Genomic DNA, 25,534 nt, shown 5'->3' on the forward strand with positions numbered 1-25,534 from the left:
GCTATAGGCAGGCTCCAATGCAAGATGAATTACTGCCTCTCCCTCAGTAGCAGCAACAGAAACTCTCACAGTGGTTCCCCTCTGTATGCAGCAGGAAGAGGAGGTCCTATTGAGCATAGCAAGTTCTATTACTGTGATTTTCAGCATTGCAATTCTTGACTTTATCACTCCAAGCAACTCCCTCACTCAGTTCTCAGGGCTGGAGCCAATGGTCCCTCTGGAGCATTGCCATGGCCCATTCCTGCCCCCTCAGCCAGAAGGACTCACACAAACCACAGGTGACATGGAAGGAAGAAGGGAGGGGCAGAAAGTGGCATGTGTGTCACTGCTTCTCCAGATGACAGCATGCATCCTTTTCCTCTTCACACACTGACAGAGCCTGGCCTGGAATCATGGTGCTGAACAAATAGCACCCACTGGTTTTGCCAGCTCCCAGCAGGACTGTTCCCCCTCAGCGCACAAATATCCACAAGGAACAGCAATCTCATTTATCACAAATATAGGCTTCCTTTTCAAGGAATCCCATATTTCCTTATCTTTGCTCTCCTACCTTTAGAGGGCCTTGTGGCATGGCAGACCCCCTGGGCCTCTCCCACTTCTTCCCATGGCAAATTACACCTCAGCCTGGGCGAGGTGTGGTGACAGAGGAAGGATGAGCGGCTGGCTCCATGAGGGATGTGGCTGGCACAGCACATGGGACCTGTCCCACAGCATCCACCAGAGGCAGTGGGGCACAGCCAGAGGTGGTGATAAGTCCCATTCATAGGTGATGAGGTAGGAATCCTGCCAGCAGGCCAGGGCCCAGCGAAGGGCAGGGGCTCAGCAGGACCATGGCTGCGGCAGCACAGGTGGTCACAGTCCTGAGGGGCTGACAGGGACAGCACCAGGACAGATAAAAACAATCCTGGGCCATAAGCATCGGGACAGGTGGCCCAAGGTGCCTGGTAGGGACAGGCAGGGCTGGTGATGCTGTCAAGGTGCCATCACTGTTCAGGACCTTAAAATTACAGAAAATGCATCAGTGTATTCATTATGCACCTTACGACGTTCTCACATATCCAGGTCTAATTAAAGTTCCCACTGGTGGCATGGCAAGACACAGCTAGGTGTGTATGTGACAATACCACCAAAAAGAGGAGAGATGGGACTTGTCCTGCTAGACGGGACAGAGTAAAGCTGGAGCTGTGGGAAAAAGTAGCAGCAAAAGTTCTGGCAAAGTTGTCCCTCTATTTACAAGCTCACATTGGGAAGAAATGCTAGTCACCTGTTTTGGACCAATCTGTGATTTTCAAATGCATCTTTATTGATAAGTTGATTAAGTTCTAGTCTGAACTTTATTTTACAATAACCTGCAGCTAACCAACACCAAAAAAATTACCATCATTACCTTGTACAATACTAGCACAAAAAAAGAAATGCCACAATTCAGCTGAAAGAACTGTTAAAGAACTAAATTAAATCATAAACTCTACACGTAACAAACAGTTGTGATTAGTCCCACGTGTCATTTATAAACCCAGCAGCGGGAGGGGAGGACTGAACACAAAACCAAGCATCCCAGATGCCAACTCTTTCTCCCCTGAGTGTGCTTAACCACGTGCTTGGTATGAACAAGTATGAGAGCAGCATAGATGCATACCATCTGCATGTGTCTTCTCTTTTATCCTAGAAAGTCTCCTGGGTCTGTTCTCTGCTTCAGAATATTCAGACCTTCCTAAAACAAGAGATTGATGCAGATTTGCACCCAAAGGACGTGAAGAGAACCTGGTAGTTGAAGGAGACTGAGTCTAAAAGAGAGGACTGAACAGTGAAAGGAGAAACTGAAGTTATCTAAGTGGCAGTAGGTAAAACTCATCCAAACACATTTATTCCAGGTGAACAAAGGATGGAACAGCAAACCTGAAGTTCAGGATGTAATACTGGGGATATCCTGCCATCCATTTAATCATCTGCTCCCTCATTCTCTGTCTGCCCATTCTGACTACTCTGTCTGCATCCTTTATGGTTCCTCACTTCTCTCCCATTCTTCTGGTACTTCCCACCCCAAGCAGTCTGTAACCCCTCTGCCCTACCACGCTGCCCTCCCTGACCTTCACACAGTTCAGCCATTAACTCCCACCTGACACTCCCATCAGCTCTCCTGTCTCATGCACCTCCATGTAACAACAGAGAAGGCTGAAACCTGATTTCCTGTTCCCCACACTCAGAGGAGCATTCATCTTGATTTCTCATTCCTGAAGAACACAGGGAACAGTGATCTAACTTTACAGGTAAGTAAACTGAGCAAACGCCTTCAACTAAATTGGGATTTTGCCTGTATTGTTCATCCTTTTCTTTTTTCCCCTCTTGGTCCCTCTCTTAAATATAGGAATGTTTACAGTAATTCAGGCCTAGTTCTCTGATTTTTAGATAAGACCCCAGAATTCTCCTGAAAGTCAGCTCACACTCCAAGACCCATTCCTTCATCATAGTTATGGCAGTAATGGGAAAATCTGCTGTTCATGCCAGCATGAGGGAAGAAACTGCTTTGGCATGACAGCACAAGGCTTGCACAGGACAGCACCCATCTGGCACTCTTCTAAGAACAACACTGGCTTAAAATAAAATAATTTAAGAAAAAAGCCTACAGAATCTATTCCTTTTTCCCTTCAAGTCTACAAGAACCTCTCTTGTGACTTAGAGAGGCACTGTTACCCAATCACAGAAAGCCAGCAGAACACAAGTGGCAGTGACTGATTTCCTATGCTTGTGCATGTGGTGCAAGAGCTGTACAGGGATGAGACATGGAAGGGAAAGCCAAACCCACAGGAATTCTCCCCTCTTCAAATCTGCAGAAGACTGGTACAAGGACAACACTCATAGATAATTTTCTGTGTTCACCAAAAACAAGATGTAGTTAGTTGCCTTAATGCACAGCAAGGGTGATTAAAGTTAGGTATCAGGAAAAGCAATCTCTTTTGTAGGCTAGCTAGGAACTGAACAGACAATCTCAGCAGCCTCCAGGATCTTCTTCAGTGAAGTTCACTAAGTACAAGTTTGATGAACAGCCATGGTGGACATGTTTGGGATACTCAGTCCTGTCTCAGAGGTGGTGAGGGCTCTTGAGGGCCTTTCTAGCCCTGTGCTTAAGAGTTTATCAGTTGACTACACTGAAAATAACAAAAGGGTAATTTTTCTGTCCAGCAGTTGCAATTAAAGCAACAAAAGAAAAAAAAAATTGAAGAATCTTTCTAGAATCTTTCTGTCCTTTCCCTAACCTTCCTGTCTCACAGCTGAGGAGTTACCAGTCTTCAGAGTAAGCCCTTCTAATACTGATGGACAGAGCTACCAGTCCTTCTAATACTGATGGAAATGATAGGAAACACAGTAACCTTAGAACAATTCACAGGTAGCAGCTGGAGTGAGGACTGCCAGCACAGGACAGCCTTGTGTGCGCAGAGTGAAGGGTTTCACAGCTCACTGAATGGGAGCCATGGACAAGACAGGACAAGGTCAGTGTACAATATATGGCATGCCTTCTTCATCCAATGAAAGGGTTACATGAAAATGGCCATCCTGCTGTCATTCTCCTGGAGCTTCACTACACTGGCTTGTCTAACAGCCTCCAGCACTAACTACTTCCAGCTGTGGCAAGAGAAGAATTGTTAAGAGTGGAATTTCCACACCACCCAGTGTGGAATCTCTTGCTAAGTCTTCAAGTTCACCCTGTCCCCCTACCCTGACTCCCCTCAATTTAAAAAATAATGGTTATAATTAATGCGTGGAAGCTGATGACATTGTGCATGTGGTTCACTTCCAGTTCTCTTTGTCTTCTCTTCTCATGCATCCTCCTCCTGCCTCTCCAGCACCCCCTCCCCCACCAATCCATTCCATCAGTCCATCCAGCCTGCATGCCTGGGGGGCTGCTGCTCACTTGCCATAGACGCTCTCATCGCTGTAGGCCACATAGAGAAAATAGTCCTCCTCGTGGTTATCCTGCCAGGAGACAAAGGGACAAAGTGAGGAGCCAAAGCTAGAAACTCACTGCACATGAGTGATACATGAGTGATACTGAACTCCTTCACTGTTCCTCTCCCTTTACATTGAAGGCTTTGCTTCCCAAGTCCAAAGAGAACTCTGGTCACAGCTTTGCTTCTACACACAGGCAGAATACATTTCTGTACACAGAGAATTTACTTGAAGAGCCACAGCCAGGCTGTACTGGAAGCATGCAACAGAAATAGCTCTGACTGCTCATCAGTATCTCAGCAGTGGTATGGTCTTAAGAGTGAGAGAGAGACTTGGAAGGATCTAACAAGTCAAAAATCACCTCTAGATAGTATTTTTAATTTTTCAGAACACTTAGACAAGTGGCTGTATTTCTAAGTCCTGTTTTACATAAGGGCAGTAGAGCTGTTAAATGATTAGACTGACACAAAAATTCTGCAGAGTGCCAGCAACAGAGATCTGACCTCAGATTTGGACAGTCAGACCCTCTCCTTTGACATGTTCAGATCTGGAAAGCACCCTGCCTGTCTTTTATTCTCTTCATCAGCACACAGATGGATGAAGTGACCAGTTACTGTCAAAAAATGACAGGCCAAGCAAGGCTCACAGCACCATGCCAGAGCTCTTTTAATAAAACACCCAGCAGAAGGAGAAATCAATCCAGGCTGCAAACCACCATGATAGAATGGCTACAGAACTGAGAAATATGGGCATCCAATATGTCTTTAAGGTTTATCAAGTAACACTGCTGAGTAGAAACAGTAGGCAGCAGTACTCACAGCATCCTACATAACCCTCACTTATACAGTACAAAAAATAAAAAAGTAACTCCAGACAAAGAGTAAGTGTTCCCTAAGAAAGTATTTATAGACAGATGGATGTTCAGTGATGTAAAAAGCCCTTTTACTGGCTTTTTACTTTTACTAGCTAAAAGGAAATATCTTTTGTATACACAGCAAAACCTAAGTTCTCCACCCTCCCCAGCCCAAATCCATCCTCTGAAAAGAAAGTGGTTTATTTCAATATTTTGTTAAAGTAGTAGAACAAATATAACACTGCTGGGGCAACTATTTGCCACAACCCGTTCAACTAGCAAACAACTAGTTGAATTGATAAGGCTCCCCAGCTTGTGGCTGGGGGATGGAACTCCCCTGACCAGGTGGTGGGATACAGCTCAGGGTAAGAGCATGTTCAAGCATCTGTGACCAAGTGGAAACCACTGACACTTATGGACATTGTTCTTGCCAACAACAGGCAAGAGAAGAGGGCCAGGCTTACCTCATACAGCTGGCCCATGGTAGCACTGGTGGGAGGGATGGTGTTATTGACGAAGAAGAACAAAGCATCTTCCGGCCTCAGGTGGATCCGCTTTCGGATTAAGAAGTAGAATTGACCAACTGAAGAAGAACAAAGAATGCCTTAGATGCAGGAATGTTGGATTTTTTTTATTATTATTATTATTATTTTTGTTGTTGTTTATTTTTGTATTTTAACCCTAACCATGGATGTTTTCTTTTGGTGGTGGAAGTCACATGCTGTATATAAAAAGTAGGGGAAAATGAATAATGCAGGAAAAAAAACAATAGAAGAAAGCAGTAAGTTCACGACTGTAACAACATGAGCAGCCAATCCACTCAGAACTGGCAGTTTTTCTGGTACACAACTCATACCATGTCCCCTCTATATGCACACTCCACCTACTAAGGTATGAAATGCTCTACTGAGGGGATTGGTGGGAAGACCTTTAACTAGCTTAACCTTTAACTCCTACAGATTAAAGACACCTTAGAGAATTTAGCTTTGGCGTAAATGGTTACACCATTTCTTAAAAAAACCAAAACGTACTCATTTACTTGAACTACATTGCCCAAGAATGTTTTTCGCAGTCCATTAAATACTGCAAGAAAAAGAAATGCTGTTCCTTTAACTCATTCATGCTCTTAAACAAAAAACAAGAGGTAATCACACTCAAAATCACCACGACCATTCAGAAAAAGAACTTTGCAGCTATGACTACAGCCACAGAGGTGGAAAAAGAAGGGATTATTGCAAGAATATTCCTTTTGTGCAACACGAGTACAGCCACTGGCACCTCTGCAGCTAGGTCATCATTGACTGGTAATGACATTGCCCATGATGCACAATTTAGTCACTGTCATCATGGTTAGAACTCAGCTGTGACATGCTAGCTAAACCAGTGAGATACCTCAAAAGATCTCAGAGAATTCTGCATGTTGTAATCCAGGCTGTAAGGTATAAATATGACAAGGACAGCAGACAAACAAGATGTTGAGCCTCTCTGGATATTTTCTCTGTGCTGATCACAGAGTAAAAAGCACTTCTGAGACCCTCTCACTGAAAATCAGAAAGAAAGGAGGTAAGCATTGTTACCTGTGAGGTCAGAAGGCACGAGATACTTTCTTTTGTCTAAGTCAGGTACTCTGGCTTTGGGTGCTTTTTCCACGATAACCTGGAAAGAGAGAGAGAAAGCAAGAAACAGATGATGAGAACCATAAACCAAAACAGTCCAAAAAGCACCAGTGGATAAGGATACTACTCTCTGATGGTGCTACCACGCCTTTACATATTTAATCTGTAACAAATACACAACATTAGAGAACACACAGGTGAGATGACTTAAGGAAGAAGAACAGTAAACAACTTTAAATCACTCCCAATAGCTGTCCTGGGAGTCCAGGGTTGCAGCAATAAGCGTGGTGAGTGAAAAAAAGAACAGACATAAAAATAAACCATAATGGCTGAGAAAAAAAAAAAAAAGGACACCTTGATGTTCCCAATTAAGGTATATTTTGTATGAAGAAGCTGTCAGGAGGCTAATACATGAACACTAATAAGTTAAACTGTTTCCAGGTTACAGTTCCCAACTGCCTTGCACAAAATCAACCCTACCTCTAGTAGTCCCACATCCTAATTTCTACTTTCACCAATGCCAAGTGTTCTAGAGTGAAGCGAAGAATTCAAGAGAAACTACAGCTCACTGAAGAATGTTTTTTTTAAAATCTCCAGTTCTTCAGGAGTTATCGTCTATGCTGAAATTCATATTCTTTAAGTTTACTATCCATATTTCACATAGCTCTGGGCATTTCCTTAATCATATAAACATACAATAATTAAAACCAGCCTATCATCTGGGCAACTGGACCCACCTTTGACACAAAATATGAATTTCCTTATATTCCAACACAGAAAAATACAAAGCTCAGCAGCTTTAAGATCAAAGAGACCTAGAGGTCTTGTGCTAAAATATATTTTTTTATTAGTAGAGGTAGGTAAAATATTTACCTCAGAAGCAGGAAGTATTCCAAAATGACCTGATCTCCTTTTCCATTTAATCCTTTGGAACTACTGTGTTTGTGCAGAAAAAAACCTGCAGGCTTTTTTTTGTGATATGTATTTTTTGAACTGGTAAAAGATACATGCTTCATTCTATGTGGCTTGCTGTTCTGCAGAAGCCATTCTGACCACCTAACCTAAATCTAAAGCTGGATTTTCTGAACTTCCTAAACTTTTAAATTTCCTTAGACCCCATAATGGTAAATACACCACCTGACACACTGTGAGACTAATTTCTAAGGGTTCCATGCTCCAATAGCTCTTTGGCAATCCAAATCAGCAAATACAGCTGTTGTGTAAGAGAAAAGGTTGAACTGCTGTGGACTAAGCCTTCTTTTGAAAAAAAATTATGTTGCCCCACCAGTAAGACACCATGCCAAAATAAAATGTTATCATGAGCCTGGTATATTTGGCCTGGATATGGTGCCATGCTAACCTGAATCCTTCTAGAGCCCAGTGAGTATCTGCAAAAAATCTCACACCGGAGAGGCACCAGCTGGGATATATTTTCACTGGGCTCCATTTGAATGCGGCCAACACAGCCAAACCCCTGAAACTTCCAAGTTTCATTTTAAACAGAAACATGGTTGCCTCAGCTACTTCAAGATTTTCAAGTACCAAAGTTAACACAAGGCACTGAAGCTCCTTCAGGCAGTCTGAGGCAAGACATGCATTTCTGTACAAGATGCAGCTGATAAATGCTGTGAGGAAAGGACAGTACCACAATCTCACTGAACAAGTTCAGGCTGAACAGCAACAGGACTTTTTACATTTTGTACCAGCACAGCCAAACAAGGCAGTATCTAACACAATAAACTGCAGTGGGGAGAAACCTCTAGTTCTTGCCTCCAATTAAAAAAACTACTGACAAGCCAAACTCCTTGCTGTGACTACCCTGATTTGGGCTGGGGGTGGGGGGGAAGGGGGGGGGGCGAGGAAGGAGGGGGATTGTTGGTTGGCCATTACATAATAAAAGAAAAGAAGTCATGCCTATGAGAACAAGGTAAGTGTTGGGGCTTCTAAGCCCCTAGGAAATATTTAGGAAATATTTAAATCAGATTACCACTGATTTAAGAGGACTTAAGAGACACCTCTCTCCTGGGAGATGCAGGAAAGGAATGGAGGTGCTCTGCTAATCTGACTGGCAACTGTAGCCAGTTAACTGTAGCATTTAACAATGCAGGTTATCTCTTCTGAAGCACTAAACCCTTAACGTACATAAAAAAACCTACAAGGAAAATCCTAAGGGTAGAATACAGACGACCTACATTTGCATTGTTGTTGGGTGGTGACTATGATAATGCAGATCAGTAAAATCTCATCAAAATGCTGAGATGTATCGCGGCGCTGCAGTGTAGGCAGCCAAAAGGATAACATCTTCAAGGATCCTGCTATCAGGAAGGGCAGACACAGAATTTATGTGAAGAACAGAGTGCTGCACTCATTTCTTTGTATGAATGATTAATGATTCACATCTGTGCCTTGCCGTGCATCATTTCCAATTATCCTTAACTCCAGCACACCTCGTTATTCTGGTCCTGGTTTTCTTTACAAAGTTCTCCCGATGCCTCCCTATCCTGACCTCCTTTACCTCCTACAAGACTGGGCCTCATCCTGGGCTCCCCACAGGGTTCTTCCTAACACATTTGTCATGGCCTGCTGCGCAATCTACCACGTTAATCCTCAATTTACACACTGTCTCACACCAGACCTACAGAGCCCTCATCGTAAATACCCAACCCCATACACACTTCAAGCTGACCTGCTGCATGTTCAACCTGTGCTGTGCCAAGCCTCCCAAAAACAAAGAGAACAAAGGCACCCAAATACTGGCTTCCAAAAACTTTTTCAAGTCCTTTGGAGGGCCCCTCCCAAGATAAAAAAATGCTGTTAGCCAGCAGGAAAACATGGGGTGTTAACTATTCCCCCTTTGCCATTAGTTTTATAGGGGGGGGTCACAGTTTTTTTGAATGCAGTACACTTGTGCAGTAAATCTGGGGCACACCTCTCCAGTAGGGATGGAAAAAAAAAAATACTTGCAAAATGTTTATTTAAAAAGGAAAAAACCCCTCTACACTTAACTAGATTTACAATGTCTTTTTTTTTTTTTTTTTTTGGTCCCAATAATTATTCGGAATTATGAAGCCAGAAGTTTTGCACAGGCACTCCAAAGGGGCCTAAGAATGAGGAAGCAAATTTAGCTAGATGACCTTGCATTCCAAATTACATTTTCTCCACAGGATGATTAAACAGGAGGGCAAAAGGATTGAGAAGTATCATTTTTTTTTGCTCATGCAAAGGAAAAGAGCAAGGCTATATCGAAAAGACAAGCCAAACTGAAGTAAAATAAAAATAACAGGGACGTATGAAATGACCCGGATGCAGACCATGTTCAGTATAAAGAGTAGCCGGTTAAGCCACTCACTGATCTCCATTTTCACAGAAACAAGGGTAAGCTCATTCCTCACTCACCCCCACGCATGTCAGAAAAAGACCAGCAACGTTCCCCCTGTGGAGTTACTGCGGATCCCAGGGAAAAAGGTGTATTCCACCCCGCGCCCACCCACCCACACTGCAGCCCTTCCCGCATGATAAAGAGCCCCAGCTTTGCACTAAGGAGAAAAGCAGCCGGGGACTTGAATCACATCAGCGAGACCACAATCATCTGTACTAAACTAATTTCTTTCGCCTTCAAAATGAAGCGAGCAGCAGCCGACGGCCGGCACGGAAAACAAAGGCGGCCGAGCCCGAGCCCGCAGCCATGGCCGCCCTGGCCGCGCGCACTCACGGGGACTCTGTCGGGGTATTTCTTCCGGATCTTCTCCCCTTCTTTTTTCCTGTACTCGAATGGGTGGTCTTCCTTGTACTGGAATTTCATGGCTGCGGGCTGTTCCTCCGCTCGTAGCGGCTGCTGCTGCGGCTGCCTCCGCTCCAGCCGGCGCTGCGCAAAGAGCCCCGCCCGGAGCCGCCCGCCGAGCTCCGGCCGCTCCGCGTCACGGGCAAGAGCCACCCTGACACAGCGCTGTGTGACGTCACGGGCAGACCTCCCCCCAACGTAGCGCCGGTGTGACGTCTCGCGGAGGTGCCCCTCCCCCCCACCCCGCTGAGATGTCATGGGGAGGCGCCGAGCTGCCCGGAACGGGGAGAGGCGGGGGGGCGAGGAGGGGTGCGTCGCTTTCCATCTCCTCACGTTGTGTTCGTGCATTGATTTATTTGCCCGATAGTACGTAAACAAATAAATATTTTAAAACAATTTTTTAAAAATTTTTTTTAAGTTCAAAGGCAGCATAACCCTGCCCGCCCTCCGCAACACGACTCGGTTTATAAACACAGCACCAGCCGTACTGACGCACCCCATCCACACGCGCTGCTGCGCCCTCTGTTAACAGCGCCCTGTGGGGAAAGGGCTCGGGGTTCCCCGGGTGAGGCCTGAATGCCCCAGCTTGTGCACATGAATGTGACCTGCGCTCTGTGTGGCTGCGAGATGTGACAAACGCAATAAAAATAGTTTGTTCTTGGACCGTTCCCGTGGCTGATGGATCTGGATTGTTGCGTGTTTGTAGCATCTCTGTGGCAGAAGGTGTGCCATGTGCTATGTCACACCAGATGTGTGTTGCAAACAGCAGGCAGCTACAGATAACTGTCTGCAAACAAGCCAAAATAGTGAGCCAATTTCAGCCCAGTCACTCAACTGACACATACAATATCTGTACAATATCTGGGGTTTTTGCCCTAGGAGTAGATCGACTCACAACTATTCACTGATCAGAAGAGCAGGAATTAATGAATGGCTCAGCATACTCAAATCAGTACAAAAATCAATCGCTGCTACCCCAGGAACAATGAATTGTATTGTACTGTATTGTATTAACTTTTTTTTTCTTTGCATACTTCACCCAGAGAAAGCAGAATTTTGCAAAGGCTGATCTTTTATCTGTGCAGTTGTTTTAGTTGTAGTAGAGTATGAGTGGAACAGCCAGATGCTAAGGTAATTCTCCATGGCCACACCAAAGGCAGAGGTAAAAAGACACAGATTTCCTAATTCAATCCCATGTTTTGACTGAGGATGAACAGGGGTAGGAAAAGGTGTGTTGGGATGTGATTTTTCTCACCTGAATCATGACACCTACTTTTGGATGGCCAAAATGTGTCTGCAAAAACTCTGGCAGGTCCTTTACTTTCTAAGCTTTAATTACTGGTACTTTTTTTATACTAAATACTTTTATTTAATATGGGGTGGTGTGACCTCCTGCTAATGGTCAGTTCCAGTAGGTGTGTGCCCAAATCTCCTAAGGATAAAGCAGCCCACAGTGGGAATTGTCACCAGCCAGTGTGTCCCAGCCCTCATTAGTTTTTGCGCATAAGGTTTGTACAGGAAGCACCATCAACACATTTCTGTCTGTCCTAGGACATGTAAACATTCTCCCATAGTTGCCGCGTAGTGCCAGAGGAGCTCAGAGGGGTGAGTCAGAAGGAAGGCATTATTTTTTGCAGTCCCATAGCAAATAGCTTGAATTGAAGGAATCCCAGGGTTTAGACCTAAGGAAAATTATGGTTTCATGGCATTAAACCTTTATAATAAGCCTGTGTTTGGCCTCCTTGCTTCCTAACTGCCTGCAGCTTAGCAGTTGCTGAGGTGTCCTGAGGGTCTGTAGTGATGCCTCTTTCTCAAGGACAAAAGGGAGGAAGTTTTCTAGCCTGTTTCACCTTAAGCCACCAACATATTCTGGCAATTTAAACAGACTGATCTCAAACTCCTCTTATCCTGTAAATTGCTGTTTTTATCCCCAGGACTGCTCCCAGGGCAGCTAAGATAACACCTGGTTTTAATTTCTCATGATAAATCAGAGAGAAGTGCCAGGATTTTTCCTGTTCTGATGCAAAGACATGGCCCTGTGAGTGGATTGCTAGATGACTTCTCAGCAAATCCCCTCACTGAACTCTCTTCCTGCCCTGATAGTGCAGCCCTGCATCTACAACCCCAAGATTCACTCCTTCTGCTTCCCCACTTTGTCAGGCACTGAATTCTCAGCTCTCTCCTTCAGCTTCAATAATAACAATAACGTCACTGGCAAAACAGGCAGGAAGATGATACATGCAGAAGCAGTGACAAACACCTAAACATCTGACTCAGGGTTGTTAAAATGTCAACCCATGGGCATGTGACAAACCCCATATTCTGGATTTGTTTGCCAGAGGGAGGAACTGGAAATGATGTTGGTTTATTTTCCTACCCTGGACTGCCAGCACAAAGTGGTCCTTCACAGACTCAAAACAATGTATTTTTTCTTAATCTGGAGTGTCAAAACAGCTCTGAGCACGTACTGTACTGCTGTGTCTGCAGGTCATTGGGTACATTCTACTAGTGGTTTCTCAAGCGTTGCCAATGCTGCAGTCATAGGAGCAGGAGACAAAAATATTTGCACAGAAGCTGGGGACAGGGTTTGCAGACTGCTGTACTATACAGTCCTCCTACTTATAACTCTGGACTCCCTTGGATGTTTCTTTCATTATTACCTCCCCTTGGGTAATTTATGCCTCTACAGACTGACTTATTTTCTTTTTTATTTATTTTTTAATATTGTTATAAGTGCATATTATATTACAGGCTTTTCACAAATACTAAAATGAATGTTATCTGTATAAGGTTAGAAAACTTTGCTGTATTAATATAGTTCCTTCTATTTCTGTTATTGATGAAACTTAGAAATAGTGGTATAATACATATATATGTTAGGCTATAACATGATATTAATGCAAAAACTACTTTTGTTTATATAACCCAGAGACTGAAAAGATAGTCAGAAACCCCCCTGAATTCTTAGATTATCTTATCCAGATGAAGACAGCAGTGACCTGTGTTCCAGGGGAGGAATTTATTGCACCTCTGTTAATCGGAAAGTGTGAGACTGAATGGAGCTGAAAAGATTGATCTATTTGGAAGGGGGCAAATTAAAACTAAACAAAGAAGCATCTGAAATTTAAGAGAAATGTTTGAGTTATGTATGAGAACTTATGAATATGTAATAGGGTTCTGTTTTTAAGGGACAATCCTTTGTTAGTAAGGTGTGCTCTCTTGGCTGAATAGAGACACCCAGTTGTATTTGTATATTTTACTTTGTTTCTATCTCCTAATTGTCTTTCTATTAAACTTTTTAAATTCCATATAAAAAAATATGCGAACCTTGCTTTACACAATCTTTAGTGTGAACTCTGCATATCAAAGTCTGTTTTGTCAGAAAATTTGTGCTTTGTGCTCTGAATGGTGATTAAACCACCGATGGCATACCTGAAGGCACTTGTGATTCTGATCTGCTTGCTATTGGTGTGTAGAAATGCTCGCTCGCGGTGAGAGACTTCTCCAGGGTCAAGCTGTTCAAGTATAAGCAATTTATTATAAGGGTAAAAGGAGGGGAGATCCGTGCCCGCCACCAGCCTCGGCGTCCACGTGGTCAGGGGGAAGAGGGAGAGAGCGGGCAGAGCAGGAGAGGCGAGGTTGGAAAAGGGGAGGGAGGAAGAGAAACAGAGGGAAAGAGGGAAAAACCAGAGGGAGAGCAGGGAAGACGAGAGGGGTAGGAGCAAGGACAGAGGGCTGAGAGTTAAGAGTGGGGGAGAGGGGTAAAGGGGTAAGAGGTAAGGGAGAGGGGTTTAGAAGTAAGAGCTAAGAGCTAAGAGTTAAGAGAACGAAGCTCTTGTTACAATCCAATATATCTTTTTCTATCGTGAATATTCTAATTCTTAGTAACCAATCACCATAAGATACACCCACTAAAGAATTTACATACAGCCTATGCGCTTCCCTATATTAGCATACAGTGTTGCATTTTAGATTCTACAAAACTTTACAAGTTCTTTCCTTGCTCCTTGACCTTTGGACTTTCTATCAGCAGAAGGACATTGTTTTATCAACAGGGATTCTCCTCTAGCTGGCTAGGCTATTGTTCTTTGGTTAACCAGTACTCAGTATCCTAGGACTCAAAGCAGGCTTTCATTTCTACTTTGATTCTAGCCTTCATATTTTCAGAATCTTCTGACAATCACATTCATAACGTTTCCCTGTTTCACCCTCCCCAGCACTTGCTGTCATCCAGGGCACAGTCCTTGCCTGGTGTCTCCTATATTGTTGGGGAGGATGAAACAGGGAAACCTTATGAATATGATTGTTTAGCAAAAGATTCTGAAAATGTGAAGCCTAGAATTGAAATAGAAATGAAAACTAGCTTTGAGCTATAGGAAACTGAGTGCTAGTTACTATATAACCAAAGAATAATGGCCTAGCCAGCTGAAGAAGAATCCCTGTTGATGAAACAATACCCTTCTGCTGACAGTGAATCCAAAGGTCAAAAGCAGCAAGAGAAGAATTTGAAAAGTAGCTTTTAGAGTTTAAAATGTAACACCGTATGGTAATGTAGTAGTTCCTATAAGCTATATGTAAATTATATAGGATGTGTGTCATATAGTGGTTGGTTACTGGGTATTAGAATATTCACTATAGAAAAAGATATAATGTATTGTAACAAGAACTTTGCTCTCTTAACTCTGATTTATTGAAAAACCACTCAGACTATTCAGCCGAGTCTGCACAGAAGTATGGTGAACGTTGTTTGTTTCTATATTTAGCACATTTTTATATGGTCCGACAGCATCCGTGGGCTTAGCAAGTTACTATTGGTTAATACATATTGTTTTACATTCTTTTCTCAATACACAAGGCTATTGTTTTTCTTTATTCTCGCTGCTCTATGAGAGTTTCAAAGACACTGCCTTTAATATTGTCTCTTGGATTAAAGGCTGGCTTGTGCAGACAGACTTTTACTAAAATATCATGCTTTTACTCTATTAAAATGCTTCTCTACAATTCCTCTTTTCTCTTTTTGCACAAGCCAGGCTTTAGATGTGATTTGTTCTACACTTCTACAGATACAAGATAACATACAGCTTAAAACAACTATCCCGTTTAACATAATAAGTAAAATTCATCCCCCTTCCAGCACAAGAGACTTTAACCATCCAGTGATGCCCCAGTTTGCTAACCAACTTCTAATGGGATCACTATCTTCTTTCAGGGCATGTAACTCATTCTGTAGCTGTTTGTGGGTTGAAACCGAATGATCAGTAAGATTCAAACAACACACACCTTCAAACTCCTTGCAACCATGTCCTTGTGCTAAGAGCAAGAAATCAGTTGCAGCTTGATTTTCCAATACGGCGTGATGTACACCACTCACATCAGCTGAAAGTTCACTTAACATTGTTGATGTTAAGTTCAGTTCTTTCCTGGTCCAACAAGCTAGCTTTTTTAGAGTTGACAAGATTTTAGCAGCAGCTGCTCCTGGAGTAAAAAGGAGGCTAGCCATATTACACCATGACCCTAAAAGTCTGTGTCTCTAACATCATCACATTGTAATTCATTCAGGCTTTGCTTTGACCATTTGATGTTTTTTATTTTACCAGCTATATCCAGCAATTGGTGTAAATTTGGATGGAACAAAGTAAATTTTCCAAGGTAACAGGGTGCTCTATGTGGGCTAGCAGGAATTCCATTCCATGCTCTATTTTCACAGATTAGAAATACTGAATTAGGTAATCGCCTTGGTAATCATCTTGGGAGATAGCACCTTGAATAAAAGGCTTTACTTTTGGTGCTAGTGATAAGATCAGCTATAGGGTTAACTGTAGCCCAGTGTTGTATCACTTTGTTGGAGTGGCTTTTTGTCTGGGCTCAAACATTATCCATCCACCTGAGGTCTTGGTGGAGCTTAACAAGTCTAATTCTTCTGGGGGCCCTATGGTAACATTGAGAACTTCAATAATTTTTGTCAGCAGGCTTCAAGTTGTCTTGATGTGAAGCCAACAATGCGATTACACTCTCATAACATTGCCAATTGATTCAGTCAAATTTCATTACTAACTAAACTTCTAAATGCTTGAGGATCCCATTCAGGGACTCCTATGAGACAGGTGCAAAAGGGATCTCCAGGTGTGGCTAGGCTTAAACACATTGATTTTTGGCCTGCCTAGTGTGCTAGAGTGACCCATATGTTCTGTCGCTTTTGGATGTTAGTTAGCAGACAGTTGGTCGGGACTATACACAACACAATTACTATAAGCAGTTTGTTAAATGCAAATGACACCACGCTTTCAGAATCACAGTTAGGTTTCAAAGTAAAATGAACTTTCAAATATGCTCACCTTAACTCTTGAAGGGGGAATACTTACACCTTATACTAATATCTTCTCTAAAATTATCAATAACCTACAAATAACAATTATCACACAAGCTAAACTTTTTATCTTAAACTATTATCTAACTACTTTTAACACATGTGCTCTGGTATTTGTGCAATTTAAGCATGAAAGCAATTTGCTTAAAGGGTAAAAATACAGTTACAATTTTGCTTTTATATATAGTCAGATGGAGTCTCTATACTCCTTTAGATCTCCTACAAAATTCTTCTCACAAACAGACTATGATTTAACACGATTCAGTCTTGGAACATCCACTGCTCCTGTGACGTCAGCTGGGAGCCGATCAGTGACTGACTGAAGGCATCATTGTTCAGATTGTTCTTTACATCTTTCTAAATCTTAAAACAGAAAATAACTGAAAAAAAATTGGTAGAGACACAACATCATGATAACAACATAAAATTTCTGTTGGCAAACTGTCTGTGTAGTTTAGGACACAACTGTGTCCTGGTAGCTCCACTTCTGATCTTGTTTTGATTACCAAGGCTGTGTGGTGACTTCTCTGTTTACTGGATCTCATGTGTTCAGAGGCAGACAGTCTGGTCAGATGAACAGGTAACCTTTTTGAACTTGTCAACAAAATGCAGGCACTTCTCTTGAAGTTAATGAATCATTTTGACTTAGCTATGGTACACTTAATGGTAAATTCAGCTTATATGATCTTTCTAAATTTTTGATGTAAATATTTCATTATTGTGGTCCAAATTTCTAATGCACATATTACACTTATCAAATGCTTTTAGGGCCACAATTCCCACCCCCCCTTTTTAAAAAAAAAATTAGATGTACCTCCATCATGTACATCAATATCAACACAAAACCATATACACAATGAATAAAAAACCTACAGCAGTTAAAAATCAATTAAATAATAAACATTATTAATAACATATGTGATATAAAATTACTATTAACCACTAAAACACTGCACCACCACCCTGTAGTCTGCAAAGAAACAACAAAATCAGTGAAGGATTGGATAACCACCTCCGGAAATTATTCTCCAAGCCTACTTCAAAATTGATCCAGCTGTCATATTAATAGGGTCAAATTGCCAAGTCAAAAGTGACTCAAATACTGATTTGGTACAGAAGACATCTGGATCTCTTGGCAAACATTTTGTCCTGTTAAAGTCAAGGCTTGGCCAGGGCCTTAGGCTTTAAACTGAAAGATGTCTCTTAATTTATCTTCAAAACAAGGTTCTTAATAATAGTAGCTATGAGATGCTTAAAGCTCAGCAAACTGTTGAAATGCATTTGTACAAAACAAATTATCAGAAGCCTTAGGTGACAGACCAATTAAACCATGCAGCAGTTGGTTTAATCTGAAGCCTCTCCCATGGCAGCTGACCCTCAGCGATGGTACATTTTCTTGGAATTCTGGAAACACTGAAAAATAATAAAGCTATAAAAAACAAAAACAGCAGAGATTGCAATAAACAATAGAACTCCCAATGAAATCAGGGGTGTCACAGACTGCATTCACTTCTATCCACAAGCAGGTGTTCATCAGTGTTCTATCACAGCTGTTTCGGTTGTAGACATTTTCATCTTTCTAGGAAAAAAAAAATATACTTTGCAGTTTAAACAAGTGTCTTTAGCAAAATATGAAACAATTTAAATTAAACGATATTTAAACCTGGTAAAATTAATTATGACAAAAGGAAATAACAAAACTTAACCTTAAAAAAATCAAAGTTATAACTTAATTTAAAAACATTCAAACCTAAATATAATAAAACTTAACTTTGCTTAATTCTATTAACACTTAATCTATATCAAATAAAAGCATAACTTAATCTTACTCTATTATTATAAAAAGGCAACTGAAATTTTGATTTATACCTTTTGAACACAATATAACAACAACATGGATTCACTATAGAGATTATAAGAATGTAACAAATACATCACAAGTCCATGTCATCTGGCTTTGAGAATAACTCACAGTAATTGCAGATGTTACTAAAAATACTTATTTATAACAGGAATTTGCCTAGTTTATGCTTAAGTTGGTTAGGATTTTAAAGTGCAGTTTTACTAGAAAAAAACAACACAGGATTTGGCAAGTTGCTATTCAGCTTTTGTAGCACTTTTTAGAAACATCAAGTCTAATTCTTAATTAAAATCTGAAGTCCAAATTGGTATATATGCTGTTATACATGTTTTTTATAACAAAAGGACTCACATTGAAATTACCTTATTAAAATTGTGGAAAAAACAAACAAATGGGTAATATATGCTTAACTTAACTCTGTCTTGTACTCTGTCTTGTAAAATTCTCCTAGCTAATTATTTTTTAAACCATGAATATCTTCTGTAAGATAACATTAACTGGAAGGTTGTTTTACTAGCAACTGTAAATCCTTCAATATTTTGACATTAGGTTTTAAAACTAATTACTACAAGGTGACTTCTACTTTCATCAACATTCACATCAAACATCCTTTATAAAAGGGGTTTTTTGAACTATCTAAAGAATCACAACAATTTCTGTAGTAAAACTCAAAAAAACTGCAACTGCACAAACTCACAACTGTTTAAAACACAAAATTAACTCTAAAAGGGTATATAAAAACATTTTGAAAAATCAATGAATCATGACTTTTTAACAAACTGGGTACTAACCTGGTGCTTTTTCTTAGAGAGGGAGGTGGGGGTGAACTGCCCGCTCTGCTGCTGCTCTGCTACTGTTATCTCTTAAAGGTTTGAATGAAGTCTTTGTCATTCCCTGCATACTCTCGCAGAGGGGAGAAATGGAGAGCAAAAAAAAAAACCTCACAAAGTTAGCTTTAACAAATGTAGTTCTTTCTCTCAATATTTCTCTCATTGTTCACAGATAGAGGAAAAAGGGCACGATTTTACAAAAACGGTGATGTTACATGAAAAGCCTCTCAAGGACAGGTGGTAACAATGGTGATCATTGCAACTTACTAACTTTTAATTACAGTGATGAATTTCGAACTAGATATCATACAGTTAGCGATTTTTTGGCTATTTTGTCTCTCTTTGAAGCTGTCTGAGCCACCTGTTTCTGCTCAACTGTTTCTGTAATTGCTGATATTTGTCTTGTGTGGTTTTGGAGGTTTTTCTGCACTGCTTCTGCCCTGCATGTGCCTTTGTTCTCTGCGTACACTTCAGTGCTCTCCCCATGCCCTCCTGGTCTGGGTGGAAATCAATCTACATCTGGCTTCTCTTCTTCCAGGGTAGTAAAGTTGGAACTTGAATCAAGATTATGGTGTTAAAGGTGTCTCCAAAGGTGAAGCAGATAGTTCAGGATGTATCACATCCTGCCGTTGCTGAACAGATTCTGTTCATTGTTTCAGCGTTTGCTGTGGAGCTGCTTTCTCTTGATAACACTGAGCTCCACTTATACTTAATGACTGCTCAGTATGAGCTTGTAGTTGTTGCACAAGTCTCTCTATTTGCTCTATTTGTTGTTGCCACCCTAATAGATCTTTTTTTTGATGCATCATTACAATTTACTGTTTTTAATCCTGCCGGTGGTTGCCCGTCTTCTGAATGCATTGACACGTCTCTGTCTGGGGGAGAGGGACATCCTGTGGCTTTCCCCAGTGAACAGTAGATGGGGGCTAGCAATCTGGGGCTCTGATTTCCGCTGATGTTCAGGGCTCCGCCTGGCTGGGGCTGGTGCCGTCTCCTTCCAGAGACGCCATCATTTCTACATCCACATTCAGTGGAGTAACTTCCAACTTGAGCTTCTCTGACCCGGTCACGCCTGCCCTGGCATACTCCTGAGTTCTTAAAAGTTCTGAGACCGAGCTACATTGCTTCCCTGTGAGCCCTTTCACAGGCTGAACGTGCCCAACCCCAAAGAAAGCACCCTTAAATCAGACGACTGATTTTCCCCTTAATCACTTTTTTCCACAACAAATCTCCTATGTCTTTCCATTCTTCCACTGCAAAAGGCAGCAGCGGGACCTGGAGGCGCCCGTGCCTATTATCTCTAGCCCATAAAACGAGCTTTCCAAGATCCATATCCTTGACTGCTTCGCTTCATTTAATGATAATGTTTAGAAGCAGTTTCCATGCTGCCGCAAACCCATCCATGCTAAGCAGCCCTGAGGGTGGGTGGAGGGGAGCGACCCCTCCTCAACTCTTCTGCCCCCAGTTTCCCCCAGCTGCCTGTGTCCGGACTTGCCTATCAAGTACCGATCCATGTCCGTGTCTCTCCGCACACGGATCCACTCCGCCGGCCCGTGTCTGTGTCTCTCTGTGCATGGGCCCACCTAATCCCTTTGCCTGCAAGAGGTCCCTGTTTGGGTGCCAGATATTGAAAAACCGCTCAGAGTATTCAGCCGAGTCTGCACAGAAGTATGCCGAACACCATTTCTATCTTTAGCACATTTTATAGGGTCCATGGGCTTAGCAAGTTACTATTGGTTAATACATATTGTTTTACATTCTTTTCTCAATACACAAGGCTATTGTTTTTCTTTATTCTTGCTGCTCTATGAGAGTTTCAAGCACACTGCCTTTAATATTGTCGCTTGGAATTAAAGGTTGGCTTGTGCAGACAGACTTTTACTAAAATATCATGCTTTTACTCTATTAAAATGCTTCTCTACACTGATTCCCTTCTCCTGCTCTCTCTCTTAAGCTCTCTCCTCTCTCTCTTACTTTTACTCTCTATTACTTTTACCCTCTCTTAACTTCTGCACCTCTCTTACCTTTACCCTCTCTTAACTTCTTACCTTCTCTTAAGCTCTGCTCTTACTTCTCTTATTCTCTGTTCTTACCCCCTCTGGCCCCTCTTTCTCTACCCCCTGAATTACCTTTTTCTCTCACGCTCCCTGATTCCTCTGTCCACTCTTTCTCTCCCTCCCTGACCATGTTTAAGCTGCAGCTGGCAGTGTAAACTGATCCCTTCCTCCCTCTACCTGAACAGCCTGACCCTAGAGAAGGCTCTCACTGCAAGCATGTTTTGTACATCTGTACTATATCCCTCGTGACTGGTTACCAGTTTCTCTTGGCACTGGATCTGTAGTACCTTCAGAGCCAGTATGAGCACATTGGTCTTGGATGAGGGCACAGGGTTGGTCACTCCCAGTAAACAATGTCTAATTGTCTAAATGTTTTCCTTTCCTCTAGGAAAGCACTCTGTATTGTCCATGCTGGGCTGCTGTCTCACCGCTCTATTTTCTACAATTTCTTATTTTTTTTTACCAAAAAAGCTGCTCTTTCTTACCATAATTCTTGTATGGCCCAGCTTCAGCTGAAGTTGCTTAAAGGCATTCAAATTATGTCATGAGGAGATAAAGGAACACAATCACAATTGCTGCGTGATCAAAAGCAGGACAGCCCCCCGGACTTGCACAGCAGTTTGCGATCCCCTTTCTTCCAGGCAGTGATTTGGAGTGGCCTGTTGGGGAGGGGCATCACTGTTCCTGTGAAAACAAAGGAGCAACAACAACAGTGGGGCCAGTGGGACATTTCTGAAAACTGTTTTTTCTCAAGTACTCCATGTTTTAGGTACTGTTCATGCCACTAAGGGTGGCACTGTTACCAAACAAGTTAATGTTTATTTTAAAAGGAGCCTGTGCAGCAGTGTGGCTCAGGAAATTGCTTTAAGGAGATTTAATCCATGAAATGGATAATGGATGACAGGTGAGAGGAATGATGGGTTTGTCTTTGCAAACAAGCTGTAGGTCTGCTGATAAAATGAAACTAACACTAAGAGATAACAGAAACAGTGGGATGAATTCCACTGAAAGATGAAAGAGACACTGGGGAAACACCATAAAATTCCACAAGGGGTAAGAATTAAGAAGGGGGTTATGCATTGTGGGGGTGGGTATCCTAGGTATTAGGTGTTCTGGGAAGTCTGTACCTCTCAAGTACCTCAGCCTATGGGGAAAGGGAGAAGGGACATACAGCCAGGAATTAGGATAAAAGCGAGGCTGCAGCCTCCAAAAATTTGAGAGACCCCAGGGGAATGTCCCATGGCCTCTCCCTTTATTTGAATAAAGTAAAAGAACTCCTCTGTCTCCTTTTTGGACCTAAACCTCTGGTGTTTGTGGATTAATTTTACTGATACAGGCAAGTGATGGGTGATGCCCATGTGTTAAGAAAAACAAATTACAAATTTAGGGACTGATGTGCCTCAGTGCTCTTAAATCAGGGAGAGAAATTTGTTGTTGAGACCTGGACACAAAGAATGCAGAATTTATAAACCACAAAGACACTTACAGAAACTGGAGATGAAGGAGAAACTAACAGACAATTACTGAAATTTTCTCTGAAAGGAATTGGCCAGGAGACAAGACTCCTGTTTGATGCTTTTATTAGGATTCACTTCTTGGGGTGGGGAGGCCCAAGGGGTTGCTTGCACCACAGCCATTCCCACACTGGCAGCTCCAAGGAGAAAGCACAATTCAGCTTTGCAGCACACACTGCAGATCTGGGGCTTCCATCCTCATGAGAGTATCCAGGAGTCCTGTCATTCTGTTTCGCTGTCTAGGGCTGTCAGTCCTTTCCAGTCCTCTTTAGGTCATGGTGATGCAGGAAGATGGTTTCTAAGCAGGCTTAGGTGATGCAGGGAGATGATCTTTCATCATATCTTGCTAGAATATCTTTCCTTGTCCTTTTATTCCTTTGTTAGCTCATTGTTTTGGTGTCTTGCATGCCTTAGTTTGCATATTACTCTGTTGCACAGCTTCCTGGGAATTTCTTTGTTCTAGTGTGGCACAGGGACCCTGGAGTTGCCTCCTTCTGTGGCATACCTTTCTAATGGGTTGCTTTTGTTAGTTTGATTTAGCCCCCATGGGAGCAGCTCTGTTACAAAGTAGCAGGGAAGTAAGGGGGAAAGGGTACAGGAATGTCTCTTAAGAACCTTTAAAACACTTCAGAAACTGGTAAGTAATTAACATTACTAATAACCATCGGAGTAAACAAGGGGTACAAGGTTTACAAATGGGATAAGAACATTAACTGTACATAACTAAACACAGTATTTTAACCGGGGTGGATTTCTTGAGAGATTTTATTCATGACACTCTCTATCTGGGAAAAAGAAATAAAAAATAAGAAGGCTAAAAATGTGGATTAATTAGCATTAGAAGCAAAAATAACAATAGGTGATAGGATTCTAATTAATGAAGAGAACTATGTAGCTTGTAAGCCAATGAACATTAATTTCTTTGTTTGCTCAAATGTATAAACAGTTAAAGGTTTTGATAACTGGAATGATCTGTGGAGCTATCCCCATGTACCCTAACACTGAAAAAAGTAATGTTGACTTTCTACTCTAACGAACTGGTTAAAGAGTTTATTTCCCAGCTTTTGGTGGCAGTTTCTGGTACCCTTGATGGAACAAAGAGGTCCCAGCTCAGTGGACCAGAGGAATCGTCAGCACTCCAGTGCACACCAAAATATTTTCAGGGAGACCTTCCCATTTCCTGGTTTGGTGAGTAGGCCACTCTGCCCTTTCTGGGAAAAAGAATGCAACATTTCTTAAGGTACTATATTTGAAGGTATTTTTCCTGCCCATAAGTTGCACTAATAGAAAGTTTGGAGTGAGGCTCAGAGGTTTTTCAAACGTTCACCAGCTTGGGTTTTCAGAAAGGTTGTAAAAAGTTGTAAAATATTGTAAGAGGTTATAGAAAGCTTGTAGAAGGTTTTAAAGGTGTTAAAAGGTTTTTTTGTTTGTTTGTTTGTTTTTTTCTAAGATGGTATATATGGGAGTGGGGCTACCTTCATAGCTCCCAAGAGAAGGGAACCCAAAGGGTTTCTCTTTAGGTCGTGTCCTAAGGAATAGGAAAAGGTTGAGGGTTTGGGAGGGGTGACCCCTGACATGAAAACAACTTGTTGAATATTGTAATCATTGATGGCCAATATATAAACTTAATAGTTGTGAAAAGTGACCAGTTAATGGGACTGCAAATTACAATACCACTTTGCAATTAATGCTGTTTTGTAGAAAGAATGCAACGGACCACCCACCATATGCTGATTTTTATTTTTTTTTTTATTTGTGAAATAATCTGATTAGTGGAAGGGGTGTATGCATGATCCTAGAGATCCGAGGGTGTTAGCATTAGAAGAGAAGGGATGGGAAACCACTCAAAAGGGGCTGCTCTGGCTGCAGTCTAGGCTGAATCCCCAGTGTTAAGTGTGTGGCTGCAGGCTCCTGTGGCACAATGAGCTGCGTGAGTTTGTCCTGAAGCCAAGGGACTGGTGCAGCTCAGCACTGGGGCTGCTTGGGGAATGGCCTTTGGAAAGGCTTTACCTCAGAACTGGAATTGTGTTTTAGGATATTTACTGTTTCACAAGGACAAAGGAGTTTGGTCCAGGAAGGAAAAGAGCCTGTCTATCCAATCCTGAGCCTCTTTCTAAGAGAAAGCTGAGCCTGACTACAGGAAGGGCTTTCAGGAATTGAAAGATGCTTTAGTGACTGCTCCTGCACTGGGACTATTGGGCTTTCTGGGCAAAATTGCTTCCTTGTGGAGCAGAGGGATGATCATGTGTTAAATGCCAGGAAAGCTCAGGGTTTGCAGGCAGGATGAGGTGGATTTTCGTCCTAGAAAGCACTGTGAAGACTTCCAGGGAGTTTCTGGGCTTGACAGTACTTGACACATGTTCAGTGGACTCAAATGTCTCTGCTCACTTCAGGCTTTTACTGTGGAGTAAATAAGAGCCTTCCAGGGAATGTTCTGCAGTTTGGTGAAGCCAGGCCTGAACAGCACTTCACAGTGCAGTTGATAAAATAGGTCACTCTAACAGGTGTTCCACAGACAGTTATAATTACTATTTCAGTGCCAGGCTGGATGGGGCTCTGAGCAACCTGGTCGAGCAGAAGCTGTCCCTGCTATGGCAGGGAGGATGGAACTCGATGATCTTTAGGGTCCCCTCCAACCCAAACAATTCTATGATTCTAAGTTTGAAGAAAGGTGTAATAGCAGAAGGGACATAAACTTACATGTCAC

At 42.1% G+C, this 25,534-nt stretch overlaps 1 protein-coding gene and 1 long non-coding RNA gene across 2 annotated transcripts; both read right to left on the reverse strand.

Moving 5' to 3' along the window:
- Nucleotides 1-1,282: 1,282 nt before the first annotated feature.
- Nucleotides 1,283-11,176, reverse strand: LOC111929984 (gamma-aminobutyric acid receptor-associated protein-like 1). Its single transcript, XM_086885224.1, has 4 exons — nt 10,130-11,176; nt 6,379-6,457; nt 5,266-5,384; nt 1,283-3,975 (listed from the first exon to the last, which is right to left on the reverse strand). The coding sequence occupies exons 1-4, from the start codon at nt 10,544-10,546 to the stop codon at nt 3,910-3,912; spliced, it is 681 nt and encodes a 226-aa protein (XP_086741350.1). The 5' UTR covers nt 10,547-11,176; the 3' UTR covers nt 1,283-3,909.
- A 3,689-nt stretch (nt 11,177-14,865) lies between these two features.
- On the reverse strand, nt 14,866-20,918 carry LOC147653703 (uncharacterized). Its single transcript, XR_015285739.1, has 2 exons — nt 19,218-20,918; nt 14,866-18,144 (listed from the first exon to the last, which is right to left on the reverse strand). It is a non-coding gene; the product is annotated as an uncharacterized LOC147653703 (long non-coding RNA).
- Between the last annotated feature and the right edge of the window lie 4,616 nt (nt 20,919-25,534).

The sequence above is a fragment of the Cyanistes caeruleus genome, chromosome 4 (genome assembly GCF_971803275.1).
Source record: "Cyanistes caeruleus chromosome 4, bCyaCae1.hap1.1, whole genome shotgun sequence".
Classification (NCBI taxonomy): Eukaryota; Metazoa; Chordata; class Aves; order Passeriformes; family Paridae; genus Cyanistes; species Cyanistes caeruleus.